The sequence below is a fragment of the Camelus bactrianus genome, chromosome X (genome assembly GCF_048773025.1).
Source record: "Camelus bactrianus isolate YW-2024 breed Bactrian camel chromosome X, ASM4877302v1, whole genome shotgun sequence".
NCBI classification, from domain to species: domain Eukaryota; kingdom Metazoa; phylum Chordata; class Mammalia; order Artiodactyla; family Camelidae; genus Camelus; species Camelus bactrianus.
The window spans coordinates 62327804-62346595 of record NC_133575.1 but is presented as its reverse complement, the minus strand read 5'-3'; the positions used below and the strand labels follow the sequence as shown (position 1 = coordinate 62346595).

The 18792-nt window shown below is 33.6% G+C and overlaps 1 protein-coding gene across 9 annotated transcripts in view; it reads left to right on the top strand.

Annotated features, from left to right (window-relative positions):
- ATRX (ATRX chromatin remodeler) overlaps positions 1 to 18792 on the top strand; it is a 228239-nt gene that overhangs the window by 138280 nt on the left and 71167 nt on the right. For 8 of the 9 annotated variants that reach the window (XM_045513405.2, XM_010950601.3, XM_045513404.2 and 5 more), the window contains 6 exons: positions 2785 to 2922; positions 4191 to 4366; positions 5422 to 5539; positions 11743 to 11873; positions 12413 to 12501; positions 12630 to 12802. In XM_045513405.2, the coding sequence (XP_045369361.1) occupies positions 2785 to 2922; positions 4191 to 4366; positions 5422 to 5539; positions 11743 to 11873; positions 12413 to 12501; positions 12630 to 12802 (825 nt within the window). Of the gene's footprint in view, positions 1 to 2784; positions 2923 to 4190; positions 4367 to 5421; positions 5540 to 11742; positions 11874 to 12412; positions 12502 to 12629; positions 12803 to 13619; positions 14072 to 18792 lie in introns of those variants that run through there. The other variant, XM_010950604.3, reaches the window with a different exon arrangement.

Sequence of the window (18792 nt, the reverse complement as noted above, 5' to 3'; positions counted from 1 at the left end):
CTAGTTTGTTTTCCGTATCTGATTATTTTTCTTTTGCTATATAGATTCATTTGTTTTGTTTTTTAGATCTCATGTAAATAATATCATATAGTATTTTTCTTTTTCTAATTTTTTTTCACTAAAGATAATACTCTCTGGGTCCATCCATGTTTCTGCAAATAGTAGAATTTCATTCTTGATGGCTAATATCCATGTGTGTGTGTGTGTGTGTGTGTGTGTGTGTGTGTGTGTACATACATGGATGTGACATCTTTAACTATTCATTTGTTGACCCTTGGTTTGCTTCCATATCTTGGCTGTTGTAAACAGTGCTGCTGTGAACATTGGGATGCATGTATCTTTTTGAATTAGTGTTCATTTTTTCCATAATATACCCAGGAGTGGAATTGCTGGACCATATGGTAGTTCTATTTTTAGTTTTATGAAGAACTTCTGTACCATTTTCCAGAGTGGCTGCACTAATTTATATTCTCACCAACAGTGCACAAGGGTTCCCCTCTCTCCACATCCTCAACAACACTTATCTCTTGTTTTTTTTTTTTAAATAATAGTCATTCTAACAAGTGTGAGGTGATATCTCATTATGGTTTTGATTTGCATTTTCCTGATGCTTAGTGATGTCAAGGAGCTTTTTATATACCTGTTGCACATTTGTATGTCTTTTTTCTGAAAAATGTCTGTTCATATCCTCTGCCCAATTTTTAATCATATTGGTTTTTTTTAAAGTATGTATTTTTATATTGCAATGTTTGAATGTTCCCAAGGCCACCCTCAGGTTCAGTAATTCACTAGAATTCACAGAACTCAGAAAAGCTGTTATACTCATGGTTATGGTTTATTACAGTGCAAGGATACAAATTAAAGTCAGCAACAGGAAAAGGCACATAAGGCAGGCCACAGGAGAGTTCCAAGCACAGTCTGTTAGTGGAATTGTACAGATAGCACCTATTTCTCCCAGAAATGATATGTGACAGTACTTATGGAGTATTGCCAACCAGGCACACTCATATGAACCGTGGTGTCTAGAGTTTGGGCTTTGTGACATAGACATGGTTGACCATCCCTATGGGTAGTCTTAGTCTCTAGCCCCTCTGGAAGTTGAGAAGGTGCCATGTGACCGAAAACCACTCCCCCCCCCACCGTCAATCACATCGTTAGCATAGATTATCGTGGTGTGTTCCAAGCCATCCAGGTAAAAAAAGAAATTTTTATTCACTAGGACATTCCAGGAATTTAGAGGTTACCTCCCTAGAGCTGGAGGCAAAGGCTAAACTTTTCTTTGTGCAGGAATAATTCTTTACTTCACTACATATATGTATACATAGATAAAATCATTCTGTGGTGGTTTAAATACAAATGGGATCATAATATAGATTCTGCAACTTGCTTCTTTTTGTTTAATAGTATAAAATGTATTTTTGGCATATCTTTCAAGGTTAATACATAGAGATCTACATCATTAATTTTAGTTCTGTGACATTCATTATAGCATAGTTTTATTAACCCCCTTTGACAAGCTTTAAAGTTTGTAATTTTCCACTGTAACAATGTTTCAGAGAATATTTTATGTATCTTTAGGTACTTGTGGAAGTATAGCTTTAAGATAAAATCCCAGAAATTGAAATTTGGGTCAAGGGAGCACACATTTTGCATTTAATAGATAACTGTAAAATTGTTTTCTTAAATGTCTGATAGTAATTTAGACTCCCACAAAGAGTATATGAGAATACTTGCTTCACTACATCCTCATGAACAGTGAATATTAGGTGGCAGAAATCATTTAAATCACTTGTGTAAAAGTTAATTTTCTCTTTAGAAAACTTCTTAGGATTCAAAATAAACAATATATAGTCTTTACATACAAAGCAAGATACAGATTTTAGTTTTTAGAAAGAGGTTAGTAATTTAAAAATGTCTTACTACTTGTGTAGCCCCATGTGAATAGTGAATAACAATTGTATTATTTTATCAATCATACTGAAGTTTTACTTCTGAAATCATGTAGAAGATGTATTTTCTTCAATGCCTAACATATAGGGGATAGTTTGACAACTTCTTTTGTCTTAAATCAATATTTAAGTAATTTGGGTGTATGTTAACCAGTAAGCAAATTGTGTTTATGAGATACTTTAGCAAAGAATACATGTGTTATTTTAATAAAATAAGCTTATCTATTTCTTTTGGAAGAGTCACTCTGAGCTGTGAGATCTTTTATAGCTTGTAAAGTGTTCTCCCGAATCCCCATACCCATGTAACAATCAGTTTAGCTGTACTTTATCAACTTTTTCCCCAGCAATGAGTATTAGTTATTTGGAAAAAGTGAAATAGGAAATACTGCATGGCATATTGTGATTTATATATTATTTCTTAAAATGTAACTTTTGAAATATGTCATATATATATAAATTGCTCTTGGTCTTAGGCAGTAGTTTTAACTTGGTGCACTAGTGCTAAAATTTATCTCTAGATACTGTTTTTCATTTATAAAATACATTTTTTTTTATATCCCAGATCTGCTGGGATCTTTTCATCCTTGTGATTACTTTTATTCTTGCCTATTTTTGTTCTCATTCAGAGGACCTTAAGTATCATCCACAGTAGTACTTCAATACTCTACTGTTGGGATGAAATTAATCCTAGGTAGTGCCACATTAACCAAATACAGCAACAGATAAAATATAACTGTTCTTTTATCTTTCCACAAGAGCAGCATTGTAAAATGATTAACTTAAATGGATTATATTTTTAATTTTATTATATATTAATTAAATGTTGTTTTTCTAGGCCCTGACTTTGTTGTTTGTGATGAAGGCCATATTCTAAAAAATGAAGCATCTGCTGTTTCAAAAGCTATGAATTCTATACGATCAAGGAGGAGAATTATTTTAACAGGAACACCACTTCAAAATAACCTAATTGAGTGTGAGTCAATATCTATAGTTATGCTATAGAGTATTGGCATTGTCTCCAATATATTTTTTGCCACTTTGCCGCCTGCTTCTCTTCTGTTTATTCTAGTATAGTCTCTGACTATGATCTACATAGTTTCATGTTAGTCTACTGTGAAAGAATACCATTCATTTCAAGTGGAAAGGTAAACCAGAGTCAAGAAGTGTGCCATTTTGAGTGTTCAACTATAAATAGAGAATTTAAAATATATAAAAAGTATCAGAAATCTTAATGATTGCTTTAAAAGTACACATACGTTTGTGGCTATTCAGGAGATACTATAACAAAATATATCTGTTTTGTGGGATGTACTGATAGAAAATTGAAAAGAAATGCTAAGCCTGAAAATTTTAGAAAGGTGGAGATTGGAGGAGGAGAGCTGTGTTGAATTGTAAGGATACAGTTTGCTGAGGCTCAGGACAGATGATGTAAACCCAGGGAAGTGACTTGTGAATTTCCCTCATTTTCATATATGTGTGGTTACACTAAAGAGGAACATGAGTTATTTGGCAAATCACAAATTGAAATTTCCCGTTGTAATTCATTCTAATGGCTTTTTGTTATTTTTATGTTATTTCTTTTCCTTTAGTATATTCATAGTAACTGTTTTCTGTTTTATTACTTGTAATACTGGTTATTGTTTTACTTTGTTTACATTTATCTATAATATGTATCTATGTTTTATCTTTATTTTTGTCTGTTCATGTCTCCCCTTTTTCTGTTGCTCCATTTATAGAATGTTGCCCTATTTCACATTGTGGTCCTATATAATTAAGGCAATTGATAGCTCTGTTAAGGACTTTCAAAGTAAACCGGTTAACACAAAATTTGATATAGTAGCTTATTACCTGATTTTATTATTTTGATTTTTTTTTTGCACAAGATACCCTACCCTGCTGACAATAAAATCATGGATAGGATTATAGAGCACTTGTTTTCCACTCCATATCTATTATAAAGAATAGTGAGTTAGAATAAAATGTTCTTAGGTATGTTTTTAAACATTCATGCCTAGAATTTAGGGATGAGTTTATTTGAAATTTCTCGTCTGGTTTAGGTAATCCAGTTCTATATCAGACTTATAACCAGTGTTTATACACACTCAGTTTAGTGTTCTTCCTTTGTAGCTTAATTCTCATGCTTCCATGGCATGCCTTTTTGACATGAGGATTTTATCAGAGAAATTTTTTCAGTTCTTTTAGCCATTACTGTTGTTAATGAACTAATATCTTCTTTCTTAGATCATTGCATGGTTAACTTTATCAAAGAAAATTTGCTTGGATCCATTAAGGAGTTCAGGAATCGATTTATAAATCCAATCCAAAATGGTCAGTGTGCAGATTCTACCATGGTAGATGTCAGAGTGATGAAAAAACGTGCTCACATTCTCTATGAGATGTTAGCTGGATGTGTTCAGGTACAAGTACATTCCATAGTAATAAAATATTGTTAATTTGTTATGTTGCAATTGCAAAATGTTTTCTGAATTTAAACTTAATTTTGTGTTTTCTGTCTTCTTCTTTCAGTATATAGTTTTACAATTAAATCTCCTTGCACTCTCTTCCAAAGTTTATGCAACAATGAACTTAAAAATTTTTCACTGAAAAGTTTGGAACATAATTGATTAATTCATTTGCCAGGTGTAGGGCTTCTTATGGTAGTGTGTTAATGTTTAGATTTTCTCATCCTTAAGATAGGGAGTATGAAAGTAATCCTGAAGAAGCAGTTTTACTGATTTCAAGTACATACAGTAAGGTAAATAATAGTGTTGTTTACATAAAGATCTTCAATAAACCTTTGTTAATAAGTAGATAAGTATGTAGAGACTAAGCAGTTAATAGTCTCAGTTCTGCACTTTTTCTTAAGATACTAGATACTAAGGTAGCAACAAAGATGTTGTAACAAATGAGATAGGCTGTCCTTTTGGCTAGATATACTACCATTATATAAGGTAAAGTCCCCTGTTCGTTCAGATTGGCCATACATTCTGCCTCAAGTTATGTGTTATCCTCTTATTGGCACATCTTACCCAAAGGATAACCCAGACTACATCAGACTTTGATTCATTGGTTTTACTGTATGGTTAAAGCAAGTCTTTTTGCCAGCACTACTTACTATATCCCCTCCCCGCCTTTCTTTTCTTTTCTTTTCTTTTTTTCTGTATAATGGAGATCATTTGGAACCCTAAATTGCTCACTAGGTAATTTGGCCACTTCAATTTAATACCTCCTTGGGGTGTTGCAATTTTTTTTTTTACCAGTGCATCATATTGCATAGTCACATGAAATACATTAACTACAATTATATGGGATCATTGTATGATTAAAGCGGGTAAACATGTTAAGTAAATGTTTTCTTACCTATTCATTTTAAGTGTAATTTTAGTTGCAAGCATTGATAATTCTTAGCGAAGTTAATTACTGTCATGTATTTAGGTTAACTAATTTTCATTGTTTTTCTTATTAATTACAGAGGAAAGATTATACAGCATTAACAAAGTTCTTGCCTCCAAAACATGAATATGTGTTAGCTGTGAGAATGACTCCTATTCAGTGTAAACTCTATCAGTACTACTTAGATCACTTAACAGGTAACAAATACACTGAGTTGTTTGTTTTTAATTTCTCTCTTAAGACATTCTTTTTCTGAAGAATGCTGTCTTGGTAATTTTACCATGTCAGTTGCTCTTTTGCAATTTTGCATTTGAGTAAAATGAGTATGCTTATTATATAAAGGCACAAAATATTTCTACTTAAAAAAACCCTAATATTCTCAAAATAAAATTATGGAACAAACTGATGAAAAAAGATAGATGGCGTATGTCATTAATGCCTTAATTTGTAAAGAGCCTTTATTTCAGAAATATTATATATGTGAATAAATCCATAAAAGAAGATACATAAAATTCCAGTGTATTATTCAAAATATTAACCTAACCACATTAATAATAAAAGACATGTAAATCGAATCTGTGAAATCATTTCTTAGGTATCAAATTGACAAAGGTTGAAGGAAAAAAAGGCAAAATATAAGGCATGGCATTTATTATACTCCCAGTGTTTCAGTAAACATAAACACAAATGCATAAAATACACAGAAATGTTAATAACAGATTATTTTCTGGATGATTTCATTATGAGGAACTTTGTTAGTTTACTTCTTACTCTTTTCTATGTTTTTTTAAAAAATAGTGATTAAGTACTGTTTCATCATCAGTAAACTTGTGTGTTTGTATGTTTTGTGTGCTTGCAGTTGTCACTGTTCTCAGAACAAAACCTTAATCTCCATTTGGTCTGGCATGATATTTTTTACTTATTGGTCATGTTATTCTGGCACCTTTTCCCAAGTGATGTGCCAGATTTATTTAGGGGATACAGGCTAGAAGGTACCCTTCAGCCATTGTGGATACAATAATTGATCAAAAAATAATGGAGGGTTGAGTTGTATACATACATGTTAAAATGATACTTCATATCATATCAGTAGTTAAAGTAATACTCTTTATAACAACAGTATATTTTAGAAAGTAGAATAATGATGATGGTCTTTAAGTATTGTTCTGCTTTGGGGAAGACAGGATTTGAATTTTTATATTGTATAGAAATGCTTTTTTGCTATATTATAAAAACAATTTTTCTACTGACTTTTGGAAGATCATTTCTAATAAGGCACACATTTTCATTTGTCTGTCAGTCATAAGCTGTTGGATCTATTGTACCATCCTGTTTTTTTTTTTAATTTTTGGGTTTTTTGGGGGTAATTAGATTTATTTATCTATTTATTTATTTTTTTAACGGAGGCACTGGGAATCGAACCCAGCACCTCATACGTGCTAAGCACGTGCTCTACCCCTGAGCTATACCTACCCCCATATCATCTTGCTTTGAATAACAAAAATTGCGGTCATAACTAAGTAACCAAATGTAGTCATTCCAATGAGAGTTACTGTGTAGTTTAAGAGGGACGTCCAGACCTGTCTTTCATTAATCTTAGTAATATAGGGTACTAAATTTGATCATTTGATATTTTCTCCGTTTAAAATTTTGTTTTGTCTTAGAGAAAATGCTAGCTGTTTTCAAATATTAGAGAATCAGTTGTCTTTAATAACAACAAAATGTTAATAGCTCATGTATAGATATTAAAATGTACTCTTTTGAGAACAGTGCAATATTTAAGAATTAAGGGGGCCTCAGTGTGACTTTGATAGGAGTAAATATCTAAAGTACTAAATTGCCAAAGCTTCTAAACTCTGAAAGGTATGATTGTTAAATTATCATCTGGTGCCATGAATCTTTCAGTCATGAGAAGGTATTGGGTTTTCCCCCTACTAAATGTGATGTTTTATTTTCCTTAAAATAGAATAACCAGAGTTAATAGCCTCCTTGAAAAAACTTCCATAAAAGGCCAAATGGGTTAAATTAAAGGCTACTCTGTGTTGATTCTCAGTGCAAACCTCACATACTGTGATGCAAACATCACAGTATTTCTCCCGGAATGTCACCCACCTGTCTCACTTGCATTTAGAATTTTTGGTATTTAATGTATTACATATTACAAACGTTCTTTGTTTCTGTATTTGACTCTTTTTATATTCAACTTGGCTTCAAGAAGTTTACTTAAATTTTGCTTTTAATACTAGCAACAATTCAATGTTAATTTTATTTATTTATTTTTTAATTCAATGTTTAGTGGTGATAATTTATAATGTGTTTAATATTTGCAGAATTAAGGTCATAAGGACTACATTTAATGAATTTCAAGAAAATTAATTTCCTCCTAATTTTCCTTTGTTCTCTCCTTTTTAAATATAATTCTGCAGTCTTCCTTTTACCATCAGTTATCAGAGGTTTACATTTACATGTAAGCCTCTGCCTTCAGTAAACACTTTAGGTTTTACAAGTGTGGATACTTAGTTTTAAAACAGCCTAATTTTAAGCTTAAATCAGTATTAAAATCTATACATTGTCTTAAGACATGAAAAATGCAGCACATTAAAAAGACAATCCACAGAATGGGAGAAAAATATTTGTAAATATTAAGAATATATGAAGAACTTCTATAATTGGATGACAAAAAAGCCCTAACAACCCAATTCAAAAATGAGCAAAGGATTTTAGTAGACACTTCTCCAAGGAAAATATACAGATGGCCAATAAGCACATCAAAAGATTGCTCTAGATTATCACCAGTTATTCGGGAAATGCAAATCAAAACCAAGAGATACCACTTCACATCCAATAGGATGACTATCAGGTAAAGAAAGATAAGAAGTGTTTACAACGATATGGAGAAATTAGAATCCTCGTGCATTGCTGGTAGGAGTGTAAAATGGTGCACCTGCTGTGGAAAAAGTAATATGGCAGGTCCTCCAAGAGTTAAATATAGAATTACCCTGTGATCCAGCAATTCCACTTTTAGGTAAAATTCCACTTTCAAAGTAATTGAAAGCAGGAACTCAAGCAGATACTTACACACTCATGTTTATATAGCAACATTACTCATAATAGCCAAAAAGGTGGAAGCAATCCAAGTGTCTATCAACTGATGAATTAATGAACAAAATATGTGTGTGTGTATATACACACACATAATGGAATATTACTTTCTTAAACAAAAATTCTGACACGAATGAATCCTAAGCAAAATAAGCCAGACACAAAAGGACAAATACTATATGACAACACTTAGAAGTACCTAGAACAGTCAGATTCATAGACGCAAAAAATAGAAAGGTGGTTGTGAGACTAGGGAAGGGGGAAGTGCAGTTATTTTTAATGGGGACAGAGTTTTTGTTTAGGATGATGGAAAAGTTTTAGAAATGGAGAGTGCTTATGATTGCACAACATTCTGATTATACTTAATGGCACTGAATTGTACTCTTAAACATAGAGGGCAATAATAATCCTTTTGTCTCTAAAAATGAATGGGTCTAAGTGCCACACTTCTAGAGATTGACTCAGTAGATCTGGAGTAGGGCTCAGGCGTCTGCATTTATAAGCCCTCTAGGTGATTTTGATGTACCCTCTGCTTGAGAACCACTGCTCTAAATGATGCTCAATATCATTGGCCATCGAAGTACTGTAAATCAAAACCGGAATGAGATACAGGCATACCTCACTTAATTGCACTTCACAGATACTGTGGTTTTTACAAATTGAAGGTTTGTGGCAACCTTACATTGAGCAAGTCTGTCAGCACAATTTTTCCAACAGCATTTGTTCACTTTTTCATATCTGTGTGTCACATTTTGGTAATTCTCCCACTGTTTCAAACTTTTTTGTTATTATTTGTTACGGTGATCTGTGGTCAGTGATCTTTGATGTTACTATTGTAATTATGTCATCATATCACCTTCTATGATTCTCACTTCTGAGCCCCTCTATATTATAGGGACCATTATGGTTGCATTTGATCCACCCAGATGATCTAGGGTAGTCGTCTTCATTTTAGGGTCTTTATCTTGATTGCATCTGCAAAGTCCCTTTTGCCATATAGAATAAAATTCATGAGTACCTGAGATTTGAATGTGGGTATATTTGAGGGACCGCTGTTCAGTTTACCACAGACCCCATGATAGTAACATTTTATATAGAAACCATAGATGTAAATGTAAATATCAGATTGTCATGCTTAATTCATTATATATTTACCTGCTCTTTTTTGTACTTAAATTTCCAAATATAGCTATTTGGAGTCAAAACTTTATTTTTTACGAAAGAATGATTCAATAATAATTGCCAATACTCTCTTGTGTAGAGAATGTTTTTCTGTGGGTATTTATTTGGCCAGCTCATCAGCATATCATTTTCATGTGGTTCCCATTCCCCACAAAGAATATCACCTCTAGTACAAGTCAGTACTGTCTGTAGAGGAACCATCAGTTTTTCCCCTTTAAAAATTTCCTGCCCTTTTCTACCCTAACCAGTTAGGTAGGCCTTAAAGTCTTATGAAAATTTTCTATAATAGAAGATGATTATGATTTGTACAAGAGTGGTTCTTACCCCCCTACAAAACAAAAATTGACTTTTTTCCTGAACAGCTAGGCAGATCAACAAGGAAATAGATTTGAAAAACACTTATAAATCAATAGAATACTTCATCTAACAAGAGCAGAATACACATTGTTCTCAAGTGCACATGAAACATTCTCCAAAATAGACTATATTTTAGAGCATAAAATAAGCCTCAATTAATATAAAAAGATGAAGTCCACACGAAGTATTTTCTTTAACCACATTAGGGTGAAATTACAAACCAATAACTGAAGGAAAGCTAAAAAAAGCACAATTATGTGTAAATAATATGCTCCTAAATAACCAATGTGTCAAGATTTCACAAAGGAAATTAGAAAATACTTAGAGATGAATGAAAACAACACAAGACACAAAAATATGGGATGTGGGTAAAGTGATGCTTAGAGGGAAATTTATTGCTGTAAATGCTGATGTTAAAAAAGAAGAAAGATCTCATAAAAAGGAAGAAAGATCTCAAACTTATAATGTAACATTCTACCTTAAGAAACTAAGAACAAACTAAACCCAAAGCAACTAGAAGGAAGGAAATAAAAAAGACTAATCAAAAATAAGTATAAAGGAGAAAAAGAAAACAGAAAATCATTGAAACCAGAAGTTGGTTCTTTGAAAAGATCAACGTAATTGATAACTCTTTAACTGTACTTACAGAGGAGACCCAAATAACTAAAATCAGGAATGAAAGAGCATCACTATTGACCTTACAGAAATAAAAGAATTATAAGGGAATGCTATGAACAGTTGTATATCAAGAAATTAGATACTTCATTTTCACAGCAATGATTTCTATTGTATACAGTGGAAATACCTCTAATCAGGCAAAATAATCAGTACTAGATTTTTATGGGTTTTTATTCATAATTCATATCATTACTGAATTTATTCTTGTCCTTCATGGAGGTGACTTACTAATTAGCAGTGAATTTACATATTTTAAAACTTGACAGAAAAATGTTATTGCTTAAATGCTGTTTCTTTTTTAAAATCAGCTTGGTTCTTTTGCATTTTACCCCCTTGATAATTTCATGTTAATGAAATATGCATTCATCTCATTTTCACTTCATTTTCATAGAAAAATACAATTTTGTTGAAATTTACCCTGTGCAAAAGAAATCTTAATTTTTTTAACATGAAAAACATAATTTTTTGAAGTACTTTTTTGGGTATAAGAGTAGTTGGAAAGAGTAGCTGAAGTGCTGTATCCAGAGAGTGGCTTTATCTAAAACAGGAATTTGTAGTCTAGAGTCCATGGATAGAATTTAAGGGTGGTGTATAAACCCGAATAAGAAAAAATTACATGTTTCCACTAACCTCTAACAAGAATATAGCATTTTGCCAATTATTAATGTAGACAAGAAACCATTGTAGTATTAGTGATAACTGATTTTGTTACCAACAGAAATCAGAAATATTTCTACATATTATTGTTGTTACTGATATCTCAAAATTATTTACCTTTATCAATACTTCAGAATTTCAGGTAATTGTTATACTTACTGCTATATTTTGTAATGTAATGCATTAATAAGGTACACATATTACTATATCCATATTTTTAAAAATATTTTGATAATTTCTATATAATAGGTTTCTTTTGTAATCCTGTTTATATGTTTCAAAATATTCTAAGAAAGAGGGTCTGTAAGCTTCTCTACATGGCTAAAGGAGTTCAAAGCACAGATAAAGTTAAACGCCTAATTTAGGAACACTTGGTTGAATTAGAGAATTCTTATGTGTTAACATTAGTTTTTCTTTTGATCAGGTGTAGGTAATAGCAGCGAAGGGGGAAGAGGAAAGGCAGGTGCAAAACTGTTCCAGGATTTTCAGATGTTAAGTAGAATCTGGACTCATCCTTGGTGTTTGCAGCTGGACTATATTAGCAAAGAAAATAAGGTAAAACAACTAACCTAAAATTGATTAAAAGATATCTGTTGGAAGCAGAATAACCTTAGGAAAAAGGTTGATCTATATAGACTTACTGTATATTCAGATTTTCTTTGGCTTTGTGGCATAGTAATTCAACCTGTTTTATTTCTAGTTAATTCTATATGGTTGAATGCATTGTGATTATAGAAGGAGTATTAAATGTTGATCTTAACATCTTGTGTAACTCTAGTAAAATGATCAAAACTAAGAAATTAACATTGGTCAGTACTATTAACTAAACAGTAGACCTTAATTGGATTTCATCAGTTTTTGTACTTATTTATGTCCTTTTTCTTTTCCATGATTCAATCCAAGACTTAACATTGCATTTAATAGTGATTATCTGTGATGTCTCCTTTATTTTTTTCTTTTCTACTCTATGAGTTTCTTAATTCCTCCTTATCTAATAACAATTAACTTATCCTTAAATGAAATAAACATCATTATAATTTACAATATAAGTTTATTATAAGCTATTAAAACATTCATCTTTTTTTTTTCTCTAGGGATATTTTGATGAAGATAGTATGGATGAATTTATAGCTTCAGATTCCGATGAAACCTCCATGAGTTTAAGCTCTGATGATTATACAAAGTAAATTGAGTACTTTTTGTGTCCTATGTTGACACGTTTAAAATCCATGCTTGCTGGTTGTCCTCTGATAATTGGCACTTGTATCTTTCCTGTGTTTTCCTAATAGTTTCAATTTGTTCTTTCTTTAGAAAGAAGAAAACAAAGGGGAAAAAGGGGAAAAAAGATAGTAGCTCAAGTGGAAGTGGCAGTGACAATGATGTTGAAGTGATTAAAGTCTGGAATTCAAGATCTCGAGGAGGTGGTGAAGGAAATGTGGATGAAACAGGAAACAACCCCTCAGTTTCTTTAAAGCTGGAAGAAAGTGAGTCTAATAAATGTTGCCTTTATCATGGACATTGATTTTAAGAATATGTCATTATAAAGTTAGTACTTTTTTCAGTTATTAATTATCCTCACTAGTTGGCTCAAAGGAACATCTTTCCTCAATTGGTGAACATCTAGAATAATCAGATACACATGATAACAACAAATATTTGATGAATGTTTAATTACAAGCAAGCCATTATGTTCTCCCTGGTATTTAAGAGGAAAGGGAAAAAGAAAAACTAACATTTATTTTACATGTATGTACCTAAACTCTGTATTATTTTCACTCCATATGTTAGCTAACTTAATTCTTGAGAGGCCTTGGAATGTTGTTATATCTTTATTTTTATAAATGACTGGTAGAAGTAGGATTCAGACCAATTTCAAAGCCACCATGGTATTTTCACTTAACTACATGTAATAACTGGAAGCATTTCATAATCAACTATGATTGTAATTAATTTTATACAGTAAAACTAGTTTTAGTCTTTTTCTTTTGTAGTTCTTGATAATCTGTAATTAGTGTCTGCTTTAGGTTTCCTCTGTATAAGGTATAGTTTGTATCATCTACTTTGCTTTCTCTTGTGCATGAGTGTACAGTCAGTGAAAGTCTTTCATTGAACTTTCAAATGGCTAAAGTTGTCTTTGCCCATATCTACATTTGAAAGATTAATGTTGAGGTTCTGTATCATTCTAGTGCAGCCTGACTGGGCATTTAGGAACTCCAGTGCTGGGAATGATATTTGAATATTTGAAATACCAAATATCTAAAGACAAAGCAGTGTAAATGATTCTCAATATTTGGCATTTAGGAATCATGGAGCAAAGCAGTAGACCACCTCTGAAGAGAAGAGAGATGTGGGTGCCAGCTAGGTGAATGATCTTGTACACAGAGAAGCTTAGCTGGTCTCAGGCCTGCAGCTGAACAAATTCGGTGATTCCCTGATGAACATTTCTCTTGTCAGTACCTCCTTGGAATAGACAGATGGCAGCCTAACTATAGACTCTGGCTTAGTTTTCTAAGAAATCAAGGGAATAGTAAAAATTAAACTGTGAAATTTCCCTCTGTGTTTTTTCCTCCTGTTACCCCATAAAGGCAGTTTATTATCAGTGTTCATCTTCCAAAGAGTAGTAAAGAAATGTTTATGATTAAATTAAGGTAATAGGAAGCTCCTGTTATCTCTTCCCCTGCTCTCCTGATCTCTTTTTCACTTAAATTCTCAGTCTCTCATCTCATAATTAGAAATAAATAGTTTAAACTTTATGTGTTCTGGGAATGATTTTCTTAAAATATTCTTGTTGAAATTTTTCTCATAAAGTATGGTTGAGAGAGAGAGGGAGTAGACTATGTCTCATCCTGTGCTCTAAATGGGTTATATAAAAGTATGCTGAGGTATTGATCCCTTCATCACTTGAAAGTATAGCTGAAGTCTGACAAAGCTGGGTCACCTCCAGAAATGAATAGTTTATCTTCCAGTTTTCATGGTGTGCTATTATAAGTATTAGCACTTTCCATATATGCCACAATGTGAAAAATGTTGGAAAGAACTGGGACAGAGATTAGGTGGCTATAAAAGCAGACAGGGAGTCCTGTGGGTTCCAGATGACACACTTTGCCTACGTCTGTAGCATGTTTATTTCCTTTTAGCTGTGAGCAGTCAAATAGAAGTCATTTATATATGGATGTATTTTTTATTTTTGCAGCTAGGTACATGTATAATTTATCCGAAACATTTTCCAGAACAAATAAATGATAAAAACCTATTTTTGTTTTTTAGATCTAGATTAACTCTATATAAGGCTGAGTAGATCATAGCATATGAACGTACATAACACATACCTGGTACTATGTAACTTTAAAAAATCACTTTCTTACAGTAAATGTAAGAAAACCTGAATAGAAAGTATTAAAGGTCCAGAGTGTTACACTTGGAATTTGAAATGGATATTAAATAAGTAGATGGCTATAATTGAGCTATAATATGATTTCCACTGCATATTTTATTTTTACTGCAAAGAGTTGATGTTTAATTCTTTTCCAGTAGCTTTCTGAATTTTTTGAGAAGCAGCATCTTGAATAAGTCACTTAAGATTACCTTACAGCATCCATGTTTCTGCATTTTAGTTTAGTATTTTATTAGGACAGTTTTATGATGAAGAAATAACTTTATATAAACTACTTAAAATAATGAATTTATTATTATTTCAGTACAATCATATCTTGTTTTATTGCATTTCACAGATACTGTGTTTTTTACAAACTGAAGGTTGGTGGCAACCCTGTGTTGAGCAAGTCTATCTGCATCCATTTTTCCAATAGTGTTTGTTCACTTTGTGTCTGTCACATTTTGGTAATTCTTAGAATATTTCACTTTTAAATTATTATTATGTTTGCTATGGTGATCTTTGATCAATGACCTTTGATGTTACTATTGTAATTGTTTTAGGGAGCCATGGATTGCACCCATACAAGATGGGGAATTTAATTGATAAATATGCTGTGCCTGTTGTGACTGATCTATCGACGGGCCATTCCGCCGTCTCTCTCCCTCTTCTCAGATTTCCCTATTCCCTAAGACACAACAATATTGAAATTAAGCCAATTAATAATCCTACAGTGGCCTCTAAGTGTTCAAGTGAAAGGAAGACTCGCATGTCTCTTTCCTTAAATCAAAAGCTAGAAATGATTGAGCTTAGTGAGGAAGATATGTTGAAAGCCAAGATAGGCCAGAACTAGGCCTCTTGCACCAGTTAGCCAAGTTGTGAATTCAAAGCAAAAATTCTTGAAGGAAATTAAAAATACTACTCTGGAGAACACACAAATGATAAGAAAGTGAAATAGACTTACTGCTGATTTGAAGAAAGTTATAGTGATCAGGATAGAAGATCAAACCAGCCACAACATTCCCTTAAGCCAAAGCCTAATCAAGAGCCAGGCCCTAACTCTCTTCAATTCTATGAAGGCTGAGAGAGGTGAGGAAGCTGCAAAAGAAAAGTTTGATGCTAGCAGAGGTTGGTTCATGGAGTTTAAGGAAAGAAGCCATCTCCATAACATAAAAGCACAAAGGTGAATCAGCAAGTGGTCATGTAGAAGCTGCAGCAAGCTATCCAGAAGATCTAGCTAAGATCATTAATAAAGGTGACTACACTAAACAGCAGGTTTTCAATGTAGACAAAACAGCCTTATATTGGAAGGAAATGCTATCTAGGACTTTTCATAGCCAGAGAGTTGAAGTTTCAAAGGACAGGCTAACTCTCTTATTAGGGGCTGATGTAGCTGATGACTTCAAATTTGAATGGTCAATGCTCATTGACCATTCTGATAATCCTAGGGCCCTTAAGAATTATGCTAAATCCACTCTGCCTGTGCTCTGTAAATGGAAAAACAAAGCCTGCATAACAGCACATCTGTTTACCACATGGTTTGCTGAATATTATAAGGCCACTGCTGAGACCTGCTGGTCAGAAAAAAGATCCATTTCAAAATATTACTCCTCATTGACAATGCATCTGGTCACCCAAGAACCTCTGATGGAGATGAACAATGAGATTAATGCTGTTTTCAAGCCTGCTAACACAACGTATATTAGGATCAAGGGGTCATTTTGACTTTCAAGTCTTACTTATTCAAGAAGCACATTTTGAAAGGCTACAACTGTCATAGATAGTGAGTCCTCTGATGGATCTGGGAGAGGTTAATTGGAAACTTCTTGGGAAGGATTCACCATTCTAGATGCCATTAAGAACATCCATGATTCATGGGAAGAGGTCAAAATATCAGCATTAATAGGAGTTGGGAAGAAGTTGATTCCAGCCCTCATGGATGACTTTGAGGAGTTCAAGTCTTCAGTGGAGGAAGTCAACACAGATGTGGTGGAAATAGCAAGAGAAGTAGAATTAGAAGTAGAACCCAAAGATGTGACTGAATTGCTGCAATCTCATGATAAACTTTAATGGACGAGGAGTTGCTTCTTAGGGATGAGCAAAGACAGTGGCTTCTTGAGATGGAATCTGCTCCTCTTGAAGATGCTGTGAAGATTGTGGAAATGATGACAAAGGATTTAGAACATTATGTAAACTTGGTTGCTAAAGCAGTGGAAGGGTTTGAGATGACTGACTCCAATTTTGAAAGATGTTCTACCATGGATAAAATGCTATCACATAGCACTGCATGCTACAGAGAGATTGTTTGTGAAAGGAAGAGCCAGTTGATTTAGCACACTTCATTGTTGCTTATTTTAAGAAATTGCCATAGTCACCCCAATCGTCAACAACAACCACCCTGAAGAGTCAGCAATCAACACTGAGGCAAGACCCTTCACCAGCAGAAAGACTATGACTTGCTTCAGGGGGATGAAGATTAGCATTTTTTAGCAATAAAGTATTTTTTAATTAAGGTATGTACATTGCTATTTTCAGACATAATGCCATTGCACACTTAATAGGCTACCATATAGTGTAAACATAACTTTTATATGTATTGGGAAACCAAAAAAATTGATGTGAATTGCTTCATTGTAATGGTATGGAACCAACCTGCTACATTTCTGAGGTATGCCTGTATTTTCAGAGTAAGTTTTATCAGGGAGCATTTATATTTGAAAATATAGAGAGAGTAGACTCGGGAAGATGGCAGCATAGGAAGACCCTTTGCTCACCTCCCCCCATGAGCACACCAATCTATATTTATGTATAGAGCATTTCCTCTTGAAGAAGACCTGAAGGCTGCATGACATGGTTCTGCTAATAGAAGGACCACATAGAAACCAGTAGGAAAGTCAGAAGCATGGTATCCATGGGAACCCCTCTTCTTTCATGGTGATCTACAGTAGGGAGATATATTACTGAGGGACCTAAATGCAGACATACTCACTATGGGACATAGCAGAAAAACTTTAAAGCTATCTAGATTATTATGTAAAGGAAATCCATTTACTAACCCTAGAGTTTCTGCCAAATTGATAGGGAGCTGAGGTACTGGTAATTGCAATTGTTTGGAGTTCCCACTGGACTCCTCCTGGGCCGTATGTGCTCCAGCTCCAGCTGCCCAATCAAGGTGGCCTGTAGCACAACACTCCAGGGACTGACCCCCGGACCAGGTCCTCTCCAGCCATTTTACCTAGGCAGTGCTAGGTGCAGTACTCCCTAAGAGGCTGCCCTTGGACTGGGCTTGTTCCATGCTCCACAGCCCCACCAAGGAAGCCTTGGGCATAGTGCTCCCCAAGGATTAACCCCAGCTGATGCCCAGTCCAGCCCCAACCAGCCTGCTAATGCCTCTAGGCACAAGCAGTCTACACAGGGGATGCCTCCACAGAAGACTACTTCTTAAAGATCAGTAGAGGTAGCTGTTTCACCTGATTTACAGAAACAAAAAAGAAGAGTCAAACAAAGTAACAAGATAGAGGAATGTGTTCCAAATGAAAGAAGAAAACAAAACCCCAGAAAAAAATCCCTAATGAAACAGAGATAAGTAGTTTACCTGATAGAAGAGTTCAAAGAAATATTCATAAGAGTGCTCTCCAAACTTGGGAGAAGATTGGAGGAACTCAGTGAGTACTACAACTAAGACTTAGAAAATATAAGAAAAAAACAATCAACTCAATACAGTAACTGAAATAAAAAATAAACTAGAGGGAATCAGAAGCAGATTAGATAATAGAGAACAGATCAGCAATCTGGTAGATAAAATAGTAGAAATCACCACATAAGAACAGCAACAAGAAGAAAGATTTTTTTAAAATGAGAGTTTAAGGGACCTCTGGGACAATATCAGCCATACTAATACTCACATTACAGGGGTCCCAGAAAGAAAAGATAGGAACAAAGGGGCAGAAAACTTATTTGAAGAAATAATGGCGGGAAACATCCCTACCTGGGGAAGGAAACAGACATCCAGGTACAGGAAGCACAGAGATTGCAAACAAGATGAACCCAAAGAGACCCATACCAAGACATATCATGACTAAAATGTCAAAAGTTAAAGAG